The sequence below is a fragment of the Poecilia mexicana genome, unplaced genomic scaffold (assembly GCF_051168715.1).
Source record: "Poecilia mexicana isolate PSO_F unplaced genomic scaffold, ASM5116871v1 scaffold_6, whole genome shotgun sequence".
In the NCBI taxonomy this organism is placed as follows: domain Eukaryota; kingdom Metazoa; phylum Chordata; class Actinopteri; order Cyprinodontiformes; family Poeciliidae; genus Poecilia; species Poecilia mexicana.
The window spans coordinates 34,649,601-34,672,237 of NW_028263375.1; the positions used below are offsets into that span (position 1 = coordinate 34,649,601).

The 22,637-nt window shown below is 38.5% G+C and overlaps 1 protein-coding gene across 6 annotated transcripts in view; it reads right to left on the reverse strand.

The window, feature by feature from the left end:
- Positions 1-12,706: 12,706 nt before the first annotated feature.
- Positions 12,707-22,637, reverse strand: part of LOC106910612 (bromodomain-containing protein 1-like) — a 35,394-nt gene continuing 25,463 nt past the window's right edge. For 2 of the 6 annotated variants that reach the window (XM_088006679.1, XM_088006680.1), the window contains one exon: positions 12,707-18,237. In XM_088006679.1, the coding sequence (XP_087862805.1) occupies positions 18,039-18,237 (199 nt within the window). In that variant the 3' untranslated portion in view covers positions 12,707-18,038. Of the gene's footprint in view, positions 18,238-21,619; positions 21,706-22,637 lie in introns of all 6 variants that reach the window. The other 4 variants (XM_088006681.1, XR_015763123.1, XM_088006683.1 and 1 more) reach the window with 4 other exon arrangements.

Below are 22,637 nucleotides of genomic sequence, written 5' to 3' on the forward strand. Positions count from 1 at the left end.
GAGGTCATTTAGCACCACGTTCTCCACCAACATGCTGTGCGCGAACGGAGAAGGGTGACCATCGTCCAGCCACGCCCCGGCCCAGTTGAGGAAGGCTCTCCTTGCCAACCGGAGACGCACTGTTTTGTTGACATTCACTTTAGTGCAGCTCCATCTAGTGGATGCATAATGTAACTTCAGCCTCTTCTGTACCGTCTATTCTATGTGCCTTATATATGAAAAAAGTTTTAAAATAGGCCATTCATTGAAGGTGCGCCTTATAGTGTGGAAAATACGGTAACCTTAAACTTTTCGATCGCATTTTCTCTCTTCTGACACTAAAAAATCAGATTAACAAGAAAATTATAACCTTAACCTAACCTAACAATAACAAAAGAACTGAAAAAGTAGGATCAGGGAAAATGGTGTAAAGTGCACACACTCTGTTTTTGTGAAACACAGAGGTCTTGGTATTAACAAATCAAAGGGGAACCCTGAAAGATATAGAAAACAAATATAATGTTAAATCAAACAAGTAGAAATTTAGATTTTATATTTGAAAACAAATAAAGATTAAAGCTACAAGTAGCATTGGCAGTTCTCACAGCTCAGTGCCGCTCCGGCCTCATGGCTACCGCATGAGCTCCAGCAACGCCGCCCGCTTGCTTTGGCCATGCTCTCATGCAGTTTCCACACCCGTCCACTAGGCAATGGACATAAATATGTTGTGGAGTGCTCCCTAATGATGCATAGAAAATCTGGTGCAGGTCAGTTGATGTATTAATGAGATATATCTAATGGAATAAGTTGTTCCATTTCGAGGTTTTATGGTGAACAGTTAGGATTTGAGGGTTGGCCACACCTACATTTTGTGATGTAGGGTTGTAGTCAAGACCAAGACCAGAGTGTATCGAGACCGCGACAAGACCAAGACTTTTAGGGTCCGAGACCAAGTCGAGACCAAGACTGGTGCCCGTGCTATATGACACACTAAAATGTGAAATATGATCAAAATTGCTCCTTATATTGATCTGAAGGGTCCACATTCCCATAAAAGCACCTAGATATTAAATGCTTAGAGCTGAAACAAATTTAACCACTATCCTTATCAATTCAAACTCTTCATTCTGCTTTGCTTCCATCTCTGTGTCACAATCCGTGGAGGTCTCGTACCATCCCTAAAAAGATAACGCCCTGGGCGGTTGCCCATATTACCCATGTCAGAAACCACCACTGTCTGCACCATTTAACATAACAATTAAGACAATGCATTAACGGTAAACAACACTCAACTATGAACACTGACCAAGGTGCAACAAGCAAGAAGTAACCAAGCACAATATGCGCATCGTGACTGTTCTCACTCTCTTTCCCGCTGCATGAAGCCAGGCAGCACAGTGCTGTAATGTCTGCCACCATGACAGGTGACAAAAACAATCAAAGAGCAATGAGCATGCTCTGCATGCTCTTCCATTCTCGTGTTTTATTTATTTGCTAATTAAATAAATATCAATGTATATAATTAAATAAAATAATAATAGCTACTGCAGTGTACGCAGAGCATTACTAGAACAAAGAACAGCTGTCAGTGAGGCCCCAGTCCTATGTTCTTAGTAAAGAGGCATTCAGAAGAATTGAATCTTTCGTGAATCTGACATCACTATCTTGCAGACAGCTTTGTCCCATATATGCGTCCACCAAATATTGCTCTGCATTCCGGTTGGGAGATGGACAAGGAAATTTGTAGAATTTAGAGCCAAACATATGGCAACGGCATCACCTATGAATTTACTGCATTGCAATGGCCATGCCCACCACCAAAACTCTTCGTGCTTTAAGGCAAGTGAGACTAATTTTCTGTCTTCTGACATAAGATTATCTTAATTTGCTCAAGTGGGTCAGAGATGGAGCTTTCCAAGTAAAAAGAAAGTGGCTTAACGCTGTATTTCATCCTTGTGGAAGAAAGAGACATGTGGAATTTCACAATGCATTACAAAAATGACTTTTGACTTTGCATTTGGGAAAATTATCTTTTTTACTAAGAACAATCTTGATAAATTTGGGGAAATTGGTCTGTCTTTTACACTTCGCTGGGCCAAAATGATATCTAACTTGACGGGGGGAAAAAAGAACATCATAGTGTGATAACGTCACACCATGGTGACATAGGACCGTCGGGGATCCAACCAGGATCACTCATTCCAGGTTTGGTGCCAATTGACCTTTGCATATGAAAGTTGTAACATTGGTTTGCTTTGGTGAGTTCGCTAAGTTCGCCACTTGGCCGTGCCCCCTAAACATGCTCAAAAACTCATGATTTTGATCATTTTTAATGCCTCGCCTCTTATCTGCACACTGACCAAAAATTATGTCGATAGCTCAAAACCCTAAAGAGGAGTTTGTTAAAGTTCAAGGTGTGTGAAAACGAAAAAACGCCAAAATTTGCCCTTTGACTCAAAATGACCAGATTCCCTGTACATTTTAGGGCATACCTCCAAAAGACTTTTTTTTCCTGATTTAGTGAGATCTACCTATGTACCAAATTTCATATTTCTACAATGTCCAGTTTGTCTTATCACACGTTATGATCTCACACTTACAGTGACAAAACATTAAAACATTTGTATACACAAAACACTATCAATCCAAATTTAGATAAAATTTAAGTGAAATAAAGTTAAACTTAAATTTTCTATTACAGGGTATTGGTATAACTCAGTGTTATCCCCTCAAATATGGTGACTAATTATTTCCTAATGCTGTTTATTTGTCTCTAGGTTCCCTGACAGTGGCAAAGAGGACAACAGAGTAATTCTTACTATAGATTAGCTGCCCTCTCCATGAAAAGAAGCGGGTACCGGTTCAGGTTAATTCCTGCAGACCAGTTGGGAGCCACCATATGGGGGAATTTTTCTGCTACATTTTTGGTATGAAAACAGGATTTGATGTCTTTTGTTCTCAAAACTTTTAATACTTTTGCTTATGGTGGTTGGTGAGACAAACTTCTGTCTAAGATCAGAAGGCTGTGATCAGTAGCACAGCTGGCAGATGTTTAATGTACTACGGAGTAGGAAGCTGATGTCGTTGTTTCTCCCTACATCCAGTTGGTGGCATCGCTTGCTACAATCGATAATAGCCACACAGGCACACCCACTAGAAGGAAACAAACACACCCAGTACAACACTTTCATTCTATAGGCTGAGAGGTTGTCAGGCGACTGTGCCAATAGGCGTTTCCAAAAGTGAGCAGAGTCCAAGCAGAGACTAAGTCTAAGTCCGAGGAAAAGTTTTGAGTACAAGCATTACAAGTTTTGAGAAGAAAGATATGAAGTCCTGCTTTCAAAATAAAAATGTAAGCAAAAGTATTAAAAGTTTTGAGAACAAAAGAGATAAAATCCTGCTTTTAGACTGAAAATGTGTGCTCTTGGATTATGGCAGAAAAATTCCCCCATACCACCATCAGAGTCAAGAAGCAAGGTAAAAACTACAGTCTAGAGAAAAAATGTGATTTTATTTTATTGTGGTGGAGAGTAAGTCAATGGATTTATTCTTTTCTTTACTGCTAAATTGTACATAACTAAGACATTTAGAGAAGAGACTTTTAAAGAAAAGAGCATATTGTGAAAGCAAAGAAAAGGAGTTATTTTGTCTGTTGCCCACACAATCTGGTTAGAACAGGGGTGTCCAAAGTCGGTCCTCGAGGGTCGGCATCCTGCACATTTTAGTTCTCTCCCTGGTGGCAGTTACAAACTTTTTAGCTTTTCAATGTTGCTCTTAGGCCTTTTAAGGAGCCATCATTTGATCCAGTTGCTTTAAATCAGGGAGAGACCTAAAACATGCAGGATGCCGGCCCTCCAGGACCGACTGTGGACACCCCTGACATATACTCATCACTTGTATAAATCTCTTGATATATTTGGGCTCTTAATCATGCTCCTGAACGATACTTTGTGTACCATCTACTTACATCGAATAAATTAGAATGCGTGTCTCAATGAGTCTTGTTTATCAGATTAAAAGTACCTTTTTGTTGGGCTCTGGGGTTGTTTTAGTTTGGTTTTGGATTTTTAGTGTTCCTTAGGTTTTTCTATTTAGCTTGCGTGTTTTCCACTTCTGTTCTTCCTTTGTGATTATAGGTTTGCTTTTCTTTTCATGTTTCTTTAGTCCAAGTTATTCTTTAATGTTAGAATTATTCCTGTTCCCTGTGTTCCCTGCCGCCGCCTTCTTCTTCTTTTATGGTGGTTGGCAAACAACTTTTAGGTGCATTACCGCCACCTTCCAGGTTGGAGTATGGATCAGACACTTATAATCTCCCCATAATACCCGTTCTTCTGAGAAAAATAAAAATACTATAAAAAACTACATCCGTGTTCCCTGCCTTGCTCTCCTGTGTCACTTTCTCCTCCCCTTCTCCTCAGTCTGCCTTCACTCACACCTGCAGTCAATTTACTCATCAGCCCAGGTCTGTTCAGATTTCTCCTTCCTAGTATTTAAACCACTCTCTTTCAGTCAGTAGTTGCCAGTTCATCTTGTTACTCTCCTCTCTTCTTCTTGGGTTCCCAGTTTGGCCTTGTTTCGGATTTTCCTGTTGGACTTTCTATTTTTGTAAGTTGTTTTTTTTTTTCATTAAATATCCACAACTGATCTATGCCTCTCGCGTGCTGCATTTGGGTCTGGATTTAAACACACATGACACTTTTGAAAAGATCAACCTTTAAAATGGGTATTAAACATACTTCTCATTAAAACCACTTTTCTGTTTTTAAAACTAGCTTTTTATTGGTCTAATTGCTCTAACTACACAGTGGTGCAGTGGTAGTGTTGCCTTGCAGCAAGAAGGTTCTGGGTTTGATTCCTGGCCCGAGTCTTTCTGCATGGAGTTTGCATGTTCTCCCTGTGCATGCTGGGTTCTCTCCAGGTACTCCGGCTTCCTCCCACAGTCCAAAAACATGACTGTTAGGTTAATTGGTCTCTCTAAATTCTCTCTAGATGAGTGTGTGTGTGCATGGTTGTGTGTCCTGTGTGTCTCTGTGTTGCCCTGCGACAGACTGGCGACCTGTCCAGGGTGACCCCGCCTCTCGCCCAGAACGTTAGCTGGAGATAGACAGCAGCAACCCTCCTGACCCCACTAGGGTCAAGGGTGTTGGATGGATGGATTTTAAAAATACACTTTGCAATATATTTTTAATATGTACACTTAAATCTACATTTATAAAAATAAATATAGATTTTAAAAATATATCACAAATGTATACAAATAATACTTTTGTGAAGTTGTACTTTTGGTAGTATTTTCAAATAGGTTCTGTGTATATTTTAGTAGAGCTTAATAAATCTCAAAATAAATACACTTCAATAATATCTGTAAGTACTTTGTAAATAGTATCTAATAATTAGACAAGTTATACAAAATATTTCAATGAAACACTTTCAGTGTTTACATACATGCTGCTTTATCCTAACTAAGTATGCCTTATGGGGTGCCTTAGTAATCTTTTGCTTTTTCTGTATTATCCATCCATTTTCTGTACACTCCTGTCCCTAGCGGGGTCAACAGGGGTGCTGGTGCCTATCTCCAGTGAACGTTTAGGGTAAGAGGCGGGATCACCCTGGACAGGTCACCAGTCTGTCGCAGGGCAACACAGAGACAGATGGGACTATGCACCCACACCTAAGGAGAATTTAGAACAGGGGTGTCAAATGTATGGCCCGCAGGCCGGAACCGGCCCGCCGAACGATTTAGTCTGGCCTGGGGGCTAAATGCATTATCATTATTCATGAAAAAACATATACATTGTTTAATTGAAAATCTGCAGTTCCTATAGAGTCCACGAGGGGCGCTGTCTTTTATTCAGAGCACACAACATGATGCAACACTGCAGCAGAACTAACAGCAGATGGCAGCACTGAGCTTCAGGTTCTGTAAACAAGTTCGATTCTATGCTTTACCAGCTTTTTATTTTGGCCCTGGCAACCTCATATTTCTCGTGCATGCTGACATACATACATGTTATGTATGCAAGTTTTTCTATATGTATGCATTTTGTGCATCAACAAATGTACTTAATCAAATGTCTGTTTAAAACAGCTGACACTTAAGATTTCAAATGTGTGAAGCCAGATCATTTGTTCAAATTGCTTCCCAGATGTTGAAAATTGATTTTAAATCTTTTCTTAATTTTTGTCTGTTGTATTTTGTGATGCAGGACAGTGTTTTTAAGTTCCAAAAACTGTGAATAAATGTTTTGCAACATTGTACAATCAGAGATCAGTTCTTATGCATAATGAACTTAAATAAATGCTTAACTGAGTAAAAGTATTGTTGAAATTGCAGATACCTTTCTTAAAAACTGAGATTATTCATAATATATTTTGTAAAAGTGAAATTCGTTTAATATAAAAATCATCAACAAGTCCAATTTTATTGGTTCTATTTAATCTTGCAATGAGTTTACTTGTGTGGCCCCCTGCAGATCAGATTAAGCTGTATGCGGCCCCTAAACCAAAATGAGTTTGACACCCCTGATTTAGAGAGACCAATTAAACTGACAGTGCAGCCCATATTTGGATCACTGGATGGAAAAAGGTATTTGTTCCATAAGACATTTTCATAATGACAGTTGAGATTGGTTGTCTAATGACGAATTTTGCTTATTGTATAATTTGGACGGCTGACGCACTCAGTTTAACACAATATTGAACTCCATCCCCACTGCAGTCAAATATTTGGTTCAAAATATAAACATTCAATCAGCTGACCTTCAGTTAACTGCACTTCAACTGTTTGGAGCTAACCTTTTGGATAAAAGTAACTCTACCAAAAGGATGTGTCAGCATCTAACTAATTGTATATTTCCTGTCTGACCAAATAGAAACTAAATTTTAAATTTGTTTTCTGATTCAGAGGTTAATTGGAGAACAGCTTACCTTAAATACCCTCTAAGTCCTAAAGCTAAAGAAGTTCATTTTAAAATTCTAAATAACATTTTTCCATCCAGGGAACTTTTGTGACAATGACATTGAAACAACAGATTATCTCTTTTTCTATTGTGTGTACACTGAAAAAGATAAACAAGGGGAATCTTGTTAATGTTGTTAATCCCCCTATATGTATGTATGTATATATAGATTTGCCTTTTTAACAAAAAGCAAAAGATTACTAAGGCACCCCATAAGGCATACTTAGTTAGGATAAAGCAGCATGTATGTAAACACTGAAAGTGTTTCATTGAAATATTTTGTATAATTTGTCTAATTATTAGATACTATTTACAAAGTACTTACAGATTATTGAAGTGTATTTATTTTGAGATTTATTAAGCTCTACTAAAATATACACAGAACCTATTTGAAAATACTACCAAAAGTACAACTTCACAAAAGTATTATTTGTATACATTTGTAATATATTTTTAAAATCTACATTTATACAAATACATGCAGTGTATTTTTAAAATGATTATCCAAAGTATAACTTTAGTAATAAATTCTTTAGTAATAGATTACTAAAGTATAAATATATTTAAATATACTTTAAATGTAGTTTAAAGTATATTTTAGAAAAATATATCTTTAGAAGGTGTGCCAAAAATATATATTTTTAAAAAGAGTACAAGAAGCATGTTCTTAAAAATGTATTACAGTTTTAGTATAATCTTAAGTACAGTGATCCCTTGTTTTTTGCAGGGCTTGCGTTCCAAAAAGAACCTGTGATAGGCAAAATCCAGGAAGTAGTTACCTTTATCCCTAGTGGAAAAAAATATACTTACATTTACGCAAGTGTATTTTATGTATACTAAGTATTAAGTGTACTACCTATAAATATATATGGAGTATCCTAAAATTATGCTTGTACCAATTTTGACATCATAACTTTAAACATACTTAAATATAATTGTACCAAAATACACTTTTAAGAAATATATTAAATAAAAGTATACCTTAAGTGAATAAAATATGCATTTGCCCAAGTGTAAATATATACTCATATGCGTAAATCCCGGGGGGGTCGGGAGGGTCCGGACCCCCCAATCTTGGAAAAGTCTAGAATCAGTCAGACTGAACAAAACTGGTATAGGAGCAACATTTGAATTTTGGTTTTACTTCTCAACAGTTTGCTTACTGAGAAAAACACATTTGATGTGCATTACTAGTCATTTTTGGTCCTGCAGCTTGAATGTGGTTTAAAAACTTTTTAAACCACATTTTATGTTACATTTCAATGTAATTTTGCTGACCCCCCCAAAATTGGTCTTAAGAAATTTTCCTGTTTGTGGTCCCCCCCAATCATGAGATGGGATCTACACCCTTGTCTTAACCCCCTGGCATTGAAAGAAAGAAACAAGAGAGACATGAACAAAAGAACAAATCCTCAACAGAGCAATAAAGAACAATAGGATAGCAAATTACGCTATGAAAAAACGAATTAGAGCTCAAGCTCCCCAAGCAGAAGATATTGATAACGAATGAGCCATATGATTATTGGCTATATTCTAGCAAACTATTCCTGTTTATGACAGAGAACTTAGAACAACAAACTGTAAACCCAACAGGATCGGGATGAAACCAGCAAGTGGAGCATCATGTGGCGGAGGGAGGGAAGAGCTCACTGCCGCTGATGAAGGCTCGTCCAGCGGTGAGAGAGGCCATCTTTCCTCCTGTACTGATGGCCAGAGGAGGCGTCGTTTTTCCCGATCCTCCGTTGTCAGGCCCTCTGCGAAGCACATGTTATTGTCCAACAGGAACTTGGACTTCTTGGCGGCTCTCCAGGGCATCTCTCACAGTACGAGACATAAACTGGATAATAATGTTGCGCTGCGTCTTCTTGCTACGATTCTTTTTCCCAAACCTGTGAATGATGTTGATTCCATCTGCCACGTTTATGTTATCATTAGAGATGGTTTTCTGGCAGATCAGAGTCACCTTGTTTCTGATGTTCTCCTGGTTGTTCTCAGGGACCCCAACCTGCCGCAGATTCCATCTCCAAGAGTAGCTTTCAAGCTCCATCATGCGGTTCTCCACAGTTCTCAGCCACTTCTCCCCCTTTTTAGCTTTAGCATCCACCTCCATTACTTTGTTTTTAATATCACTCAATAAAAGAAACAAAGTCAATCGTTTTTTCAAGCCCCTCCATTTTTTACTGTTTCCATGCTCTCGAGTGAGTCAGCCCGGGCATTGATGATGGCGGAGAGTCTGATAACAATGTCATCTGGGTCATCTGTAGTGGCGGCGGGCTTTCCCTTCTTTTTAAGAGGGGATTTTACTGGGATATCTGGCAATGGCGAGAGTGAAAAGCTAAAGGGCGATTCCACCTAATTTTTCACTACCTTCTGCATCTTTAATCGACTCTAATTTTAAAACTACAACACCTAGACACTTCAAACCTGGACTAGATTATTCTGCTCTAATACCAGAATATTTGAAACCATGTGTGGGATTTGTGAAGCTTTTATATGATTTGTGAAACTTCAAAAAAGGACAATTTCTGCCCTTTTTTTCTGTCTCGATCACAAAAGATCTGTTCTAATTCCAAAACTACTACACATAGACTCTTCAAACCTGGACTGGATTATTCTGCTCTAATAGCATAATATTTAAAACCATGTTTGTGATTTGTGAAACCTTTTTCTGATTTGTGAAACTTCAGTAAAGGGCCCTTTAAAGCAACACTTCCTTCCCTACCTGACCTTCTCTGACTCAACACTTGCTGGTCTCTCCATCCTCATGCTCTGATCCTCTCTAGCAGCTGGAGGAATCAGTAAGACCTACAAGCAGCTGCTCTCTGCTGGTCATACTAGAATGGGGAATTAGGAGAACACCAATTTAATTTTATATCATAGCACAGCAAAAGGCATATTACATCTAATTCGAAATAAAACTAAGTACAAGACACATACACACCAAATAATAAAAAACAGAGAAATTATGTGAATATCCTCCTTCAGCATGTGACCTACCAGCTGTTAACCTTTGCTGATGAACCTCCAAGCTTCGTGGGAGAAACACAGGGGAGCTCCTTCTCGGTCCTAGGCTGAAGTGGTTGGGGACTTCAGGGTTAACTCCCTTTGTGGTCCACAGCATGTGGTGCGGCAAGCAAGAGACGGTCAAAGGTTCCTTCGGAAGCTGAACGTTTATTTATATATTGTGGTAACAAAATATACCACCAACTGCACGATCGCTCTCCTACCCCAGGAACTCTACTTGCTCTACTAAAGCTCAATAACGGTCTCTATCCCGAACATGTGTGCCCCCTGCTGGTGTGGTGGTGCTAGTGCAACACAGCTTAGTTTTACATTTTACATCTGGAAGAAAATATATATTTATTAAGAATTACATTGCCTCCCCAGATTAACGTGGACCTGATAACATTGGAGCAACGATCCGCTGTTTTCCCACTTTAGCTTCAATGTTGGTTAATACACACACACACACACACACACACACACACACACTGAGGATTACACAACAGTTTTTAACACATATTTCCTCCAGATATATTTAGTATTTTCCACGCTTAATGCCACTCGACAGAGGTGCGCTGGTTAACGAGTTCAACATAAAGACAGGCGAATATTACACAAGCCTAGTTTATGAACTTTACCCAGTGCTAACATTAGCTAGCACAATATGCTACCGGGGATCACGGCAGACAAAATATGTGACTGTCGTCATAAGTTGAGTAAGATTTCTTCTTTGAAACAGGGTAGACACTTTAGTAGCTGCTAAACGGTGTAGTTTTGTGAAGATTACTTACCATCACATTCTGTGTCCCGTCACCGAAGCCCTGCAGTTCGGGACGGAGTTCTGAGATCTCAGGGAGTCATCCGCTTTAGTCAGCGCTAACCAATCGGAACACGTCTTACATCGCTCGTCCTTAAGCCCCGCCCAGAATGTTCATGTGAGATCCGCAACCAAATAAAGTTGAGTTCAACCAAAAAACAGGAGCATCAAAAAAACTTAGAATCTCAACATAAACTTAGGCTGTCAACCAAAAAATTCTGATATGCAAAAATAAAAGTTTCAAACAAAAATTAGTGATTTCAATTTAAAAAAAAACTTTTGAAAGCAAATGTTTAAAAAAAATAATTCTTACAATATGTCTGAAATATGTTTTGTTTGAAACAATTTTTTTAATCCAAAAGTTTTGATCACAACTCAATGTTTTTGTTTGACATGATTATTATTATTATTTATTTTTCATTTTTTGATTGATTGAATAATTGTGAAACAAATCTAACTCCATACAGGATAGTCAGTGTTTTTTCATGGCAACACTTGACAAAGAATGTAACAAAAAAAAAAAAACAGAGCAATATTTCATCATTTGATATAATAAGTGAGCCAAAGACCCACTTGCATCTCCAGAGATCCAGGTTGCAGATCCCTGGCAGATGGAAAGCGTGATCCTATCTCCATACAACAGCTAAAAGTGCAGCACTATAATTGTTAATTCATTGTTAAAGTAAAATTGTGAAGGTTAAAAAAAATCCACCACTGAGTATTAACATAAGACATTTATTTTGTATAACTTCTTTGGTACCCTGTTGGCCCCCATCTAGAACCTCTCCAGGTCTGTGTCTGGTGCATTAATGACCACTGAATTCATAAAATATATAAACATTTCAAAATACCCTACCCTAACCCTACAAACCTTTTAAAGTAGGAAGTATTTATGTATTTACTGTTAATCTAATTGTTACGGCCAGTGGCCTTTTTCTGTGTTTGTTTGTTTGTTTTCAGTGGCTAATTAGATTGACTCCACCTGGAAGTGGGTGCTGCCCTGCTCGTCCTGTCCTACATCCTGAGGCCTACCGTGATTGGGTCATCAATTGCCGGCTCCACCAATCACTGTTGAGGCCTCCCTTTAAGAACCAAGGACATCCTGGGAGAAGGCGCGGCTGTTTCCTTTTGTTTAGACAGCTTGCCACTTTGTTAGGTGTTTCACTGCTGTAAGCTTGTTCTGATGGCTGTTAACCTTTGTTAGCTTTGCTAAGCTCTGTTAACCTTTGTTAGCTTTGCAAAGCTCTGTTAACCTTTGTTAGCTTTGCAAAGCTCTGTTAACCTTTGTTAGCTTTGCAAAGCTCTGTTAACCTTTGTTAGCTTTGCAAAGCTCTGTTAACCTTTGTTAGCTTTGCAAAGCTCTGTTAACCTTTGTTAGCTTTGCAAAGCTCTGTTAACCTTTGTTAGCTTTGCAAAGCTCTGTTAACCTTTGTTAGCTTTGCAAAGCTCTGTTAACCTTTGTTAGCTTTGCAAAGCTCTGTTAACCTTTGTTAGCTTTGCAAAGCTCTGTTAACCTTTGTTAGCTTTGCAAAGCTCTGTTAACCTTTGTTAGCTTTGCTAAGCTCTGTTAACCTTTGTTAGCTTTGCTAAGCTCTGTTAACCTTTGTTAGCTTTGCAAAGCTCTGTTAACCTTTGTTAGCTTTGCAAAGCTCTGTTAACCTTTGTTAGCTTTGCAAAGCTCTGTTAACCTTTGTTAGCTTTGCAAAGCTCTGTTAACCTTTGTTAGCTTTGCTAAGCTCTGTTAACCTTTGTTAGCTTTGCTAAGCTCTGTTAACCTTTGTTAGCTTTGCTAAACTCTGTTAACCTTTGTAAGCTTTGATAGCTCTGATCACCTTTGATAGCTCGTATCACCCTTGTTGTCCCTGTGAGGGATCTTTAAATCTCTGTTAGAGATTTGTAGTTTGCTTTGTGTACCTCGTTCTGAAAGTCTTTTTTTTGTTTGGTTAAGTTTTTGGTTTACAATTGATTGTTTGTGTAATTTATTTTGTTTAGTACTTTTTGTTAGTCCCTATGTTTTGACTATTAATTTTTACCCTCTTTATTTTGTTGAACCCAACAATAAATCTCTAAATTGTTAAAACCTTACCACCTAGGTTTCTTTAATGTTACTTCCCTTTCCCCTGGCCGAGCCGGGTCGTAACACTAATGTATGATTTGTTCTTTAAATGATCATTTGTATTATTATGGTTGGTATTATTTTACATTAAATAAGCAAATAATCAAACCAATATAGTCTACTAAAAGCACAATAAGAAACTTAATCATAGCAAAATGTTACCATATCAGGGTCTGCTGTGTTCCTCTCCTGATCTATTCTGTCTGTAATCTCACCGCGCCACGATGAACACATTTGTTTTAATTGCCTGTGTTCATCCTCACTAACATTATTCAGCCTGGGATTTGAGTCTTCCTTCTTACGTCTGTATCTTTACGAGAGGTTTTACATCTTATGTAAGGACGGTGGAGAATCGGGTCGAGGATGTTTTCGAAAGAGGCGGGTTGACAGCAGCTCACCGCGGTTGCGTAGTGTCCGTCTCTAGGCAACCGTGACAACAGCGTCGGTCCGTAGCGTTCTGGGGTCCTTTAGCTCCCGCAACGAGAATTTAGCTCACCTTAATATTTCCTGTGTTTTATTTTGGTCATTATTGTTACACTTAGTGTTGTGTGTGTGACAGGCATGTCTATCGGACATTTATATAATATGGAACAAATTGCGTCCCGTATCGGTTCAATACGGGACGCAACATTTAGCAGCCAAATATGACACGATTCCGTATTTTAAGGGACGGAACAACCAATCAGAACCAGCATTAATCAACTAGCCATGCTATCAGGATGAATTGTTTATTTTGATGCAACCTGCATTTAACTCTGAGTGAATGTTTCCTTTTTTACTTGACATTATTTGATATAGGCAGATTTATTTGACTCGTATCATTTATGGTACTGAGAGCCTTACTATTAAATATTATTTTACTGGTTGCAGGTTTTTCAGTTGTCCTTTTGACTGAATAGCTGCTGTATTGTACCTACAAGTATTTTGCATGTTTTATGCCTAAATTAGGTGAATTTATTCCCAGATCATTTTTAAATTTTGTCAGATCACATAGTAGCATTTATACCTAAAGCAAAAAATTAACTGTCAATCCAGGTGATCGGCAGAGATCGGCCTCATTGGTGATCGGTATCGGCAGTAAAAAACCTGATCGGAGCACTGTAGTGTGTATGAAACATGTAATGTACAAAGCGGCAAAGCAGAATAATAAGACAATAAGTAACTAAGAAGTGTACTTCATTAGCAATTATAATACAAAGGTGTAATTGTAGCATTCTGTTATCACGTTACTAACATATGAAATATGTAATGCCAATATACATAAAATACATTCTAAATATGTTTTACATGTAATCCAATCACAAAAATAGTGCACTCAAAATATACTAATCAAGCATGTTTATATTACATAAAAAGCAATATACTTAAAGTATATTAAGTATAACTTAAAGTGTTTCAAAAAAGTACATGAAAGTACATTTGGTTCACTTTAAATTGTGCTTTAATACAATTATTAAAATACACTAAGCACAAAATTAGTTGTTCCAAAATGTCATACTTTAAGTTAACTAATCCTAAGTGAACTTGAAGTATATTCATGGTTAGTCTGACTTAGGCATAGCTACTTTAAAGCCCTTTTTGCTCTGCAGGGTCCGGCACGGAACGGAACGGCACCGGGTCGGAAGTTCTATTGCAAAAACGGTCGACCCTACTTTGAACTCGTGCCGTTCCGTGCCGGATCCTGCAGGAACGGCAGGATCCTGCAGTGCGAAAAGGGCTTTAGGCATACTTTAAAAGCTCCTTGAAAGTAGGGCTTTAAAGTATGTGGTGTGGAACTTTAACGCTCTGAGTAAACGGGGAAGTTTGGGTGTTGCAGTGGAAAATTACCTCGAAAACGTGGAAAACATGTCACCCCCGAGGGCTTTAGAGGGTGTATGCCTAAAGGACTTTTGCTAAAATTTAACATACTAAGTATATTTATTTTTCACCAGGGTGAAATAATTTGTTATCCCTCTACAACATGGGAACAAATTAATTTACCAGCAAGACTTTAACTGTGTTTATTCCTCTCTTGATGAACAACAAATACTGCAAGTTTGAAAACATTTGCTAATTTTTCCCAGTTATTAGGGGGAACCATATATTTTAGCTACCTGAAATAATCTGTTCTTCCTCCATTTCATAGGAACAAATTAATTTACCAGCAAGTCTTTAACTGTGCTTATTCCTCTCATCATTAACAATAAGTCCTGAGGATTTGGTAACATTTCCTCCTTATTTTCCAAAATTGAGGGGGGGGGGGCACCATATATTTTAATCACCTGAAATAATCCGTTCCCCCCATAAGATGGGAACAAATAAATTTTCCAGCAAGTCTTTAACTATGCTTATTGCTCTAATCATCAACAAATCCTGTGATTTTTGTAACATTTGCTCTTTATTTACCAGAATTATGGGTGGGGAACCAAATATCTTAGCTGTCTGAAATAACCTATTCCCCTTTTCAACAGTTTTTGTAGGGGGAACAGACTATGTCAGGTGGAATCCACACTGTTAAAGAAAGTAGGACCAGTAATCCGCCCTATATTTAACATTAGAACGGGATTGTCTATATGGGAAAGCCTATACGCCCTCATCTTTTCAGGAAGTTTAATCTTTGTGGCCTGCCATCAGCCAGCTTCCATCCTCTTGTATTAGCAATGAAAAAATATAAATACACACAATGTGTTGGAGAACTGTGTTTGGTTACTGACTTTTTCTTGTCAGACTTAAGTGACAAAATAGGAAAAAGACCAATTCTCTTGGCCATTAAAATAACACAAAAGTGTAAGAAGACCTTGCACAAGAGCTCGTTTATTTATTTTACAATTTTGTTATTGCTTCTTTTTTAAACAGCCTCTGCTGATTAAACTGAATGTTACAACCTTGACAACATTATATGAGCTGTTTTACCGAGAAATCGATCAGAAGCGCCGTGAAAATGGTCGTTTCTGCCTCTCTGGCTGCAATGGGTGCTCCCGACACAGGGGGAACAGATTTTCACAGGGGAACAGAATTTTGCACGTCAGTATTCAAATATGAGCCAAAAACCAACGCAAGGCAAAGAACACAATCGCCATCCAACAAAACCCACAAACGTAACGACACAGTTTCTCCCTCATAAATATAATTTGGCGCGTTCAGATTCAAACGACACAACTGTATCAGTCACGTGGTTTTCACGACCTGAGTGAAGTTGGCCCCCTCACCTTCTTCAAATCAGACAAAATTGGTGTCAAACGTTTGGGCAGCAAAAATTTTCGTTTGTGTCGCTATCATTTTAAAGATATTAAGAAAAATGTTCTAGAGGTCATCAAAGGTCAATGAACATCAGTTCTTTTATAAACAGTTTGTGCTAGTTTGCTAGCTTGTGCACTGAAGTCATGAAAATAAGTGTTGATGACTGTCGATCATGAAATTGAGATGGAAACAGCAGACTAGATAGTTGGCACGTTTTGCTGTAGTCCTACTTTTCATATTTCAACAGTAGAGTTTGTCTGATAGCGCCCTCTGGTGATCAGAAACTAAAATATAAGTCACAGTTTGTTTTGGGAGGCGTATCAGTTCATTCTAAATAATACCTAGTTCCATGTGAATTTAATTGTTAAAATTTAAATATTCATATTAATAGGTTAGCACTTAATTTCAAATGAAATTCACAGATCCAGCATGAACAGATGTTCACAAACCAGCACAAACGTACCCGAGTTGATTGACATATTTTGTTTGGTTTTATGAAAGTGGGGGGGCTGGTTGACCTTTTGACCTTTAAACTGTAATATCTTCAAAGCCAAAGCTGCACAAACAAAAATTTCTGCTGCACAAACCAGCACAAACAGTTGAGTTGATTGACAAAATGGGTGAAGGTTCTAAAACTACTTTCATTAAAAACTTATTTTTAAAAAAGGGAAAGGTAAAAAAAATGTTATTGAAAAAGAACAACAGAATGTTAATGAATAATTTCAGCTGTGAAAGTTCCAGTTGAGGAAAATTTAAGGAGACAGACCCAGTATTTCAATATGATATTTTATTCTTCAGTGTTTTAGTATAAAATTCCAGCAGCCTACTTTGGGCTGGTTTCTGTTCCCGTTGACTAGAACTGTGTGTTTTTTTTCTTCCCAGAGAATCAACTAAAGTACCAAATATATTTACAGCAAACTGCCAGAAGGGCTGGAGGACCAACAGGAAGCCTACTCTCTGCTACCCATCAGCATATATCACACCTCACACATTTAATGCCATCAGTCCAAACAAGAACTTAAAAAAAAAAAAAGGGGGGGAGGGTATGAGCACCCGTAGTATTTCCTCACCACACCTTCTATATAAAGTGATGCATATCTGTTTTCTGCTCTGTAATAAATTAGTCCAGGCACATTCTCTGCTCTGCTTCAGGGCTAAGCTGGAGAACACACTGATGTGACGTTCAGAGACATGAGTTAAAGCTCAAAAAAAGACGTCAAAGTGAAGCATGAGCACGGGCAGCAGTTGGTTCTCCTTTCCTTTTGGTTTCCATGTCAACGATGCACTTTAAAACTTTAGGAGCTTCTATATAGATCTTATATAAATATCTACAAACAAACAAAAATAATAGTAAAGTAGTCCAGTAAAAACATTTGGATACAAAAAAAAAAAATCACACACAGAATTAATGCCAGAAACAAGAACTTGATGCAGGAGATCTCAATAAGTTATAAAACAAAAGTAAAAACAATACAGTATGCATGTTTGTTCTCTTTGTGGAGATAGCACCAGCAGGACCAGTAACACCAGCAGCACCAGCAGCACTGACTGCCACTTGTCACAGCTACCTTTGAAGGTCCAAAAATCAGAGTGTGTACCAAATAAAACTGAAGAGTGAATAAATTAGTGTCAGGCTGTGTGTGTGATATTTACATGAGCTGCTGCTGTCTCATACACACACACTGACAAATGGAGGATCTCACAGCAGCACATTTTAAGAGGTCAGAGGTCGAGCACCGACACATTCATCAGGTTCAGCACTCCCAACTGAACGCTGAGCTCTTCCTTTGCATAGCTTTGACTACAGTGAGTCATTGTGGGACTCCAGGCAGGAGGACGGGTAAACATGAGTGTTTGTGTTGTGCGTATGAGGCAGAACGTCCTCTCTGCGTGGATCATGAAGGTGAAAAGTGATGGTTGGTGGAGCTTTTGAGATGGACTGGGATTAGCGTGTGGCAGCGAGGCCGCTGTTGCCACCATTCACCTCCAGATCCCCTCTGACAGCATTCAGCTGCTTCATGGCCCGATCGAAGGCGAGCCGCACAGTTCTCCTGATGGAGGAAGCACGAGCTTCCATCAGCTTCACTCTGTCCAGGCTCTGGCTGATCCCAAATGGAGCCATCTTGGATCTAGGAAGCCATTGCCTGGAGAAAGGGAGATTTGTAGAAGATCAAAAAGCATTATACAGAAACACCTAACCAGATCCTCCTAAAGCTACAGTATGTAACTTTTATAGAAAACATGTTTTAAGTATTTGTTAAAACTGTCATGTTGTGGTAGTACAACATAAGACAGTCTGAAAATATCAAGCTCCTCAGTAGTAGCTGTAGAAATGCTGCCCTTAGCCAGAAACAACCAATCAGAGCCAGGAGGAGGTTGACTGACAGCACTAAAACCTTCCTCCTAGCTCTTACTGGTTGTTTCTAAGTGGTACTCATGGACCCCTTGCATGTCATTGTTGTCATCTGGGAATTTCGTGCATGCTGGAGGGCAAAAGATGATTCTTTTACATGCCATCCTTAGCCGCTGCTGCAATAGAACAATTCTGTTAACATAATGAAACTTGGAGATGTTGGTATCAGGGACTCCCCCCAGTGTATTATAGGCCTGGCAGCACAGCATACCTTACAAGCCTCACCGCCAGGCTAAACCTTTCTTGTTTTTGTTTTTAGGAAAATAATAATAATAATAATAATAATAATAATAAATAAATAAATAAATAAAAATGGCTTCTTTTTTTTAAGCCAGATTGCAAGCATCTCTGTTGCTCTGAGCGTTTCACTGGCAGAGCAGATTTATTCCTAAAAGATGTTTATAGAAGATAGATTTATAGTTTATGCATGTAAAGCCGGACCAATCACACTGCCGGTGACTTTGCGTGTTGCGTCGCGCGCTGCAGTAGCTGGATTAAGTTTATCTCAGCGCAGATCGCGCGCGCCTCCTTTCACTCAAACTGGACACAGGCTGACCTGTATGGATATTTACATCAACCCCCTGTGAGGAATTATGATTCTTTCCAGAGTTTTTGACCAAGGTAGGAGTTTAAACCCCACCGAGTTAGTAGCTCTGGTTGCGCAGCTCTATGTGAACTGCAGGAATAACTTATAGTGGCGCTTTCAGAGGTGCGTTGAGCGAGTAGTGAGTGATTTATATTCGTGGACAAAGAATTGTGTGCGGCTTTTCCATCTCAACACGCTGCCCAGCGTTTGCTTATAAAGTTTATGTCTGTGGTCCCGGTTGGCCGGTACGTAAACCATATCAAATGCTTTGAGATCTGAGAAACTCGTCCCATAAACTGGACCAACCAAATAGTTTCTGTGTCCCCTTGTTAAAAACTCAACAGATACGAAATGGAAGAGCTACTAAAGTCACATTAGCAGCATTAAATCTCCTGTTTGTTGCTCATCTCTGTGCAGTGCAGAGGATATAACTCATCATGCAGGGCCAGTCCAAGGCTATATGAGGCCTGGAGCAGAATTTGATTTAGGGGCCCCTTTGTTTCTAAAAACATCAGCACCTCTAAGAGCTTCTGTGTTGGATTTAGTCAGAGGGGGAGTAGTTTAATTGGCCAACCTAAAAAGCAATGAGTTATAATCGTAGTTTACTCATTTGTATTTGTGAACAAACAGAGCTCAAACTCACAGATTAAACTTACAGCATCAGATTGTAGCTGTGGTAACAAAACAATTTAACGAATATTGTTCTTTGAACTTTTACAAAGTAAACTTGCCAGATTCTTAAAATCTGACATACACCGTGTTCCAAATTATTATGCAAATTGAATTTAAGTGTTATAAAGATAAACTTTTTTGTTGTGCTATTAAATTTATAGATGGTATTGTATGTCAGGGCTCTTTGAATCACTGTGATTAATTTCAGAGAGCTGGGTTGATTAGTTTGTCTGGTGAGCTCAATTAAAGGAAATCTACTTAAGAAGGATGTTCCACATTATTAAGCAGGCCACAGGTTTCAAGTAATATTGGAAAGAGAAAGGATCTCTCTGCTGATGAAAATTATCAGATAGAGTAGTGCCATATGACAAGGTATGAAAATATTAGATATTTAACAAAAACTGAAGCATTATCGTACTTAGCCACCTCTAACCAGGCTCACAAGCAGAAACGGTCGTAGTGGGCCCAGCCGTACATGAAGATTAATTTTCAAACAGACTTGTTCACTGATGACTGCTGTGCAACCCTGGATGGTCCAGATGGACGCAGTAGTGAATTGGTGGTGGATGACTACCACGTCCCATCATGGCTGTGACGTCAGCAAGGAGGTGGTGGAGTCACGTTTTGGGCCGAAATCATGGGGAGAGAGCTGGTTGGCCCCTTTAGGGTCCCTGAAGGTGTGAAAATGACCTCAGCAAAGTATATGGACTTTCTGACTGATCACTTTCTTTCGTGGTTCAAAAAGAAGAGCCGGACCTTCAGTAGCAAAATCATCTTCATGCATGACAATGCATGCTGCAAGGAATATCACTGTGTCATTCCTTGCAGCATGACACAGGAATGCTGCAAGGAATTCCTGTGTTCTCCTTTTATGGGCATAAAACGGGAGAAACTCATGGTCTGGTCACCATCCTCCTCTGACCTATTGAGAACCTTTGGAGTTTCCTCAAGCAGAAGATCTGAGGGCTCATATTAAGATGCAGTTCATATCAAAACAGCAGATCTGGGAAGGTATTCTGACATCCTGCAAAGAAATTCAAGCAGAAACTATCCACAAACTCACAAGTTCAATGGATGTAAGGTGATATCAAAGAAGGGGTCCTATGTTGTTAACATGTAACTCGATCTGTTAAGATGTTTCACATTGAAATAGCTTTAGATTTTAGTACCTGTGACCACTTACTGCTGCACATTCAGAGAAAGACCATTTGTAGTTCTTTATAATCCATAAAATATGTAGAAAATCTGCTGTGCATAATAATTTACTATAGTGCATTTTTAGTTTTTTATTTTTCAAAAAAATACTGTTCTCATTGGGAGGTTTGTTCAGTAAAATTTGATTTATACTGTAATAGTTCATGACTTGAAAATTATACACATACACTTAAAATATCACTTGCATAATAATTTGGAACACTGTGTATAAATATTAAACAATTTAAAATCTTTTAATTTAAGTATGCTGAAACCATTAAATCAAATTGAGCAGCACTGATGATCTTAAATAAATGATGCATCTATATATCTGTGGTCTGTGTTAAAATATTAGCATTTATGGGGCCCTGAAGCCCTGGGGGGCCTGATGGAGCTGCTGACTTAATTTGGATTAAACAGAAGTGCAAATAATTGATATTCATTTTAATTGGATATTTTGATTAGTTGTTTTTAAGACTAGTTGTGAGTTTAAATAGTGTTTCACTGGTGCTGTTGTCCAGTAACATATAATTACACAGTAATATTTTTACATTTCCCATCAACTTAACATCTTTTACTACATAAAACACGTGGACCGCCTCGGCGCCCCGACCACCGGGCTTAGCAAGTTTTCTGGGGGAAACCCTGGGTATTAACTTACTGCTATGTGCCACAGCAAGGCGAAAATAATGCAGGAAAAGTAGAGGTGTGCCGATCAATCGACCACGGATCATGACCGGCCAATTTCTGTGGAAAAAGTACGAGATTGTCGATTACAGTCTCTTATTGCTGATCACAAAAACTGATCACCTGTATCTCATACCTCGCAGCCTGCAGAAGTTTGCGTGTTGCAACGGACAAATGTCTCGAAGCTGAAGCACATCAAAATGCATCAACGCAGCGAATTTAATATGACATTTAAAAAACAAGCATTGATGGAGTTTGACGAGTCATCGTCAAACTCCATCAATGCTCACTGCAGGAAAAAAACAGACATCCAGAAGAGCGATCAAACCGCAGGTAAAGCAGCACACGACTACCTACACTCACCCAGATGAGCATGATGGTCAGAAAGCTAAACAAATAACCCAAAAAATCATTAAACTCATCGGGCTGGCGGTGGAAGACGTTGGTTCTGCTCTCGCTGTTAGACTGCTGCCACGCTATACTGTGAAATTTCATGTTCAACCTCCACTAGACAATGGACTCTCACGTTGAACGTCAGCTTAAAGCTGCAACTCAAAAAAACAAACTTTTTTACATATGTATTAAAACTTTTGTGGTTGTAAACATGAGAGATTAGCTCTGGGGGGAAAAAAGAAGAAATAAAGAAATAAATATAAAAATCGATCTCCTCTGCTTCCTCCCTGTGTTCTCCAGAATTATTCTGCTCAGTCAGAAACAACAATTATCCATGGCTCAAGCCAGTTTTGATTTAGTAACTTTATTTTTATTTTAATGCTACCTGTATTTGACTTAGAATGAACGTTTTCTTTTTTACTTGACATTATTTGATAATGTTTGCAGTGTTGTGAGATTTGTTTGACTCTTGTATAATTTAGGCTTTGAGAACTTTACTGTCAAGTATTGTTTTACTAACTGCAGGTTTTTCAATTGTCCGTTTGACTGAATACCAGTTTTATTGTGCTCACAAGTATTTTGCATATTTTTTGTCTAAA